The sequence below is a fragment of the Dipodomys ordii genome, unplaced genomic scaffold (genome assembly GCF_000151885.1).
Source record: "Dipodomys ordii isolate 6190 unplaced genomic scaffold, Dord_2.0 Scaffold3, whole genome shotgun sequence".
Classification (NCBI taxonomy): Eukaryota; Metazoa; Chordata; class Mammalia; order Rodentia; family Heteromyidae; genus Dipodomys; species Dipodomys ordii.
In genome coordinates, this window is record NW_012267219.1 from 32,321,043 (window position 1) to 32,323,058 (window position 2,016).

At 30.6% G+C, this 2,016-nt stretch overlaps 1 protein-coding gene across 1 annotated transcript in view; it reads right to left on the reverse strand.

The window, feature by feature from the left end:
• The window catches only part of Anks1b (ankyrin repeat and sterile alpha motif domain containing 1B), a 973,033-nt gene that overhangs the window by 828,456 nt on the left and 142,561 nt on the right, over positions 1-2,016 (reverse strand). Inside the window, exon 8 of the mRNA XM_013019014.1 lies at positions 1,230-1,396. Coding sequence (XP_012874468.1) covers positions 1,230-1,396 — 167 coding nt within the window. The remainder of the gene's footprint in view (positions 1-1,229; positions 1,397-2,016) is intronic.

The window sequence follows — 2,016 nt, forward strand, 5'->3', positions numbered from 1 at the left end:
TAGAGAGCAAGAAGCAACCAATTTAGAAAAATTGTTAGGGAAAGATGTAAAAAAATTCAAAAATCATATATTATTTATGTAGGACAAACACATTTTAAATTGTAAGTCATTTTCAAGACAATATTAAAATAGAACTGATTTGGGAAGGAATATATATATACACATACATATACCTGTTTTAGGTTTTTAAATATGAAATTTTATCCTGACTACTATAAATATTGCATTAATATAAAATTTTCACTTTGTGAAACCTATAAGCTTTTAACTCCATTCATTGTTTAATTATTCACAACTATTCATAAAGGACTGTGTGGACAATAAGGTGGTATTTTACAAAAGACAATGCAGTAAGAAAATGAATACAAATGAAAAAAAGTAGGACCAGGCAGTAAGTTTAGTCATAGAACTAGATTAGTGCTATCCAAGGAAACAGTGTCACAGCTAACTTAAGTAAGTACATAAAGTGATTGTTTTCAAAATGGATACTTGCTATACTCAGAAATTTTTTAGGTTTTCAATACTAATATGACATACTTTCTATTGATTTTAAGTAAAATTTAAAGCTGCTTGAACAAATTAAGTTCTAAAAGTGAGCAAAGGATTTACTTTATAAAGTGTATTAATTTTAAACAGATTGATTTTCTACAGTTTTTCTTACTACTGTAATAATATAAAAATCCATGATGGGCAAGAATATCTGATTCATATGTTAGATTCTGAGCTCATAGACAAGAACTCTCTGCATATCTGTGTATTATAAAACCATGTGGGTTGAGTTTTCCATATTTCTCCCTCCTTCCATGACATAGTAAGTGACTAAGGAACTATACATATGATTTGGCTCTGTATGTATTTTTCAGAGAGGGGTCAGATTGAATTTACAGAGAAAGTAAGGAAAACAAACAAACAGAAGGCTTTCTTCTATATCATTTCAAGCACAGTAAAACTAAATGAACATAACCAAAGAAACTATGACTTATGTTATAGAAGGAAGTCTAAAAGTAGAAAGACAATCACAAACTGTAAGAGAATTATCAAGCATTTCTTCATCTACACATGCAGTGAGCATAAACCCTATCAGTACCAGAGAAAAGACCAACAGGGAGATTGACATTTGACAGTGCAGAAGCTGATAATCTACTGATACACCAAATCCCATGCCACTTGAGCAAATATACTGAACTTGCAAAGACAGCCGTGTTGTCTTCATTTCCCCCCTTACTTACTACACTCTGGCTTCCATTTTTCCCAAGTTCTTCCTCTGAAATCTTGCTCAAATTATCTAAGTAGTGGTCTGATATTGTGTTGCACAAATCTTCAAAAGAATAATCCTTTTCTTGACAGAGTTTTATTTCATCAAGTAGTTTTGATAGTTCTCCTGTCACAGTTTCACCTGTAAGAAGATAATTTTTCAGATATTTCAAGAAAGAAATTGCTAAAACTTAATGTTTAAATAATTAAAATGTATTTATTATGATAGTAGAACTAAAAATACAAAAAACAAGATTAAATAAACAAATATCTCTGGTAAAACCAAGATAGTAAACTATAAATAATACAAGATATTGACACAGTAACTTTGTGTGAATTTATTATTTCTCAAAAGAGAAATGAGTATTGAAAGTTTAAATATATGTAGTAAATAAAAGCACAATGATGAATTATAATCTAGCAGTTACAACACAGATCTTCATATTCTCAATTAAAACTACACTGAAAGAGAATCTGATCTTAGATACATGCTTATTTCTGAATTTTCAACTCTGTTTTATTTATTTTGGCATCTGAGTTTATATCAATACAATCCTGGCTTGACTACTTTCTTCAACAACAGTACCAAAAACCTACCATGCAGAAAGGATAGTGTTTTCCATAAATGCTGTTGGGCCATCATGTGCATATACAGGATAATTAGACAGGGCCTTCCTACCATACACAAAAGTCAACTAAAACTGGACCAAAACTTACTGTAGGCAGGGCACTGGTGGTTCATACCTGTAATCCTAGCTACTT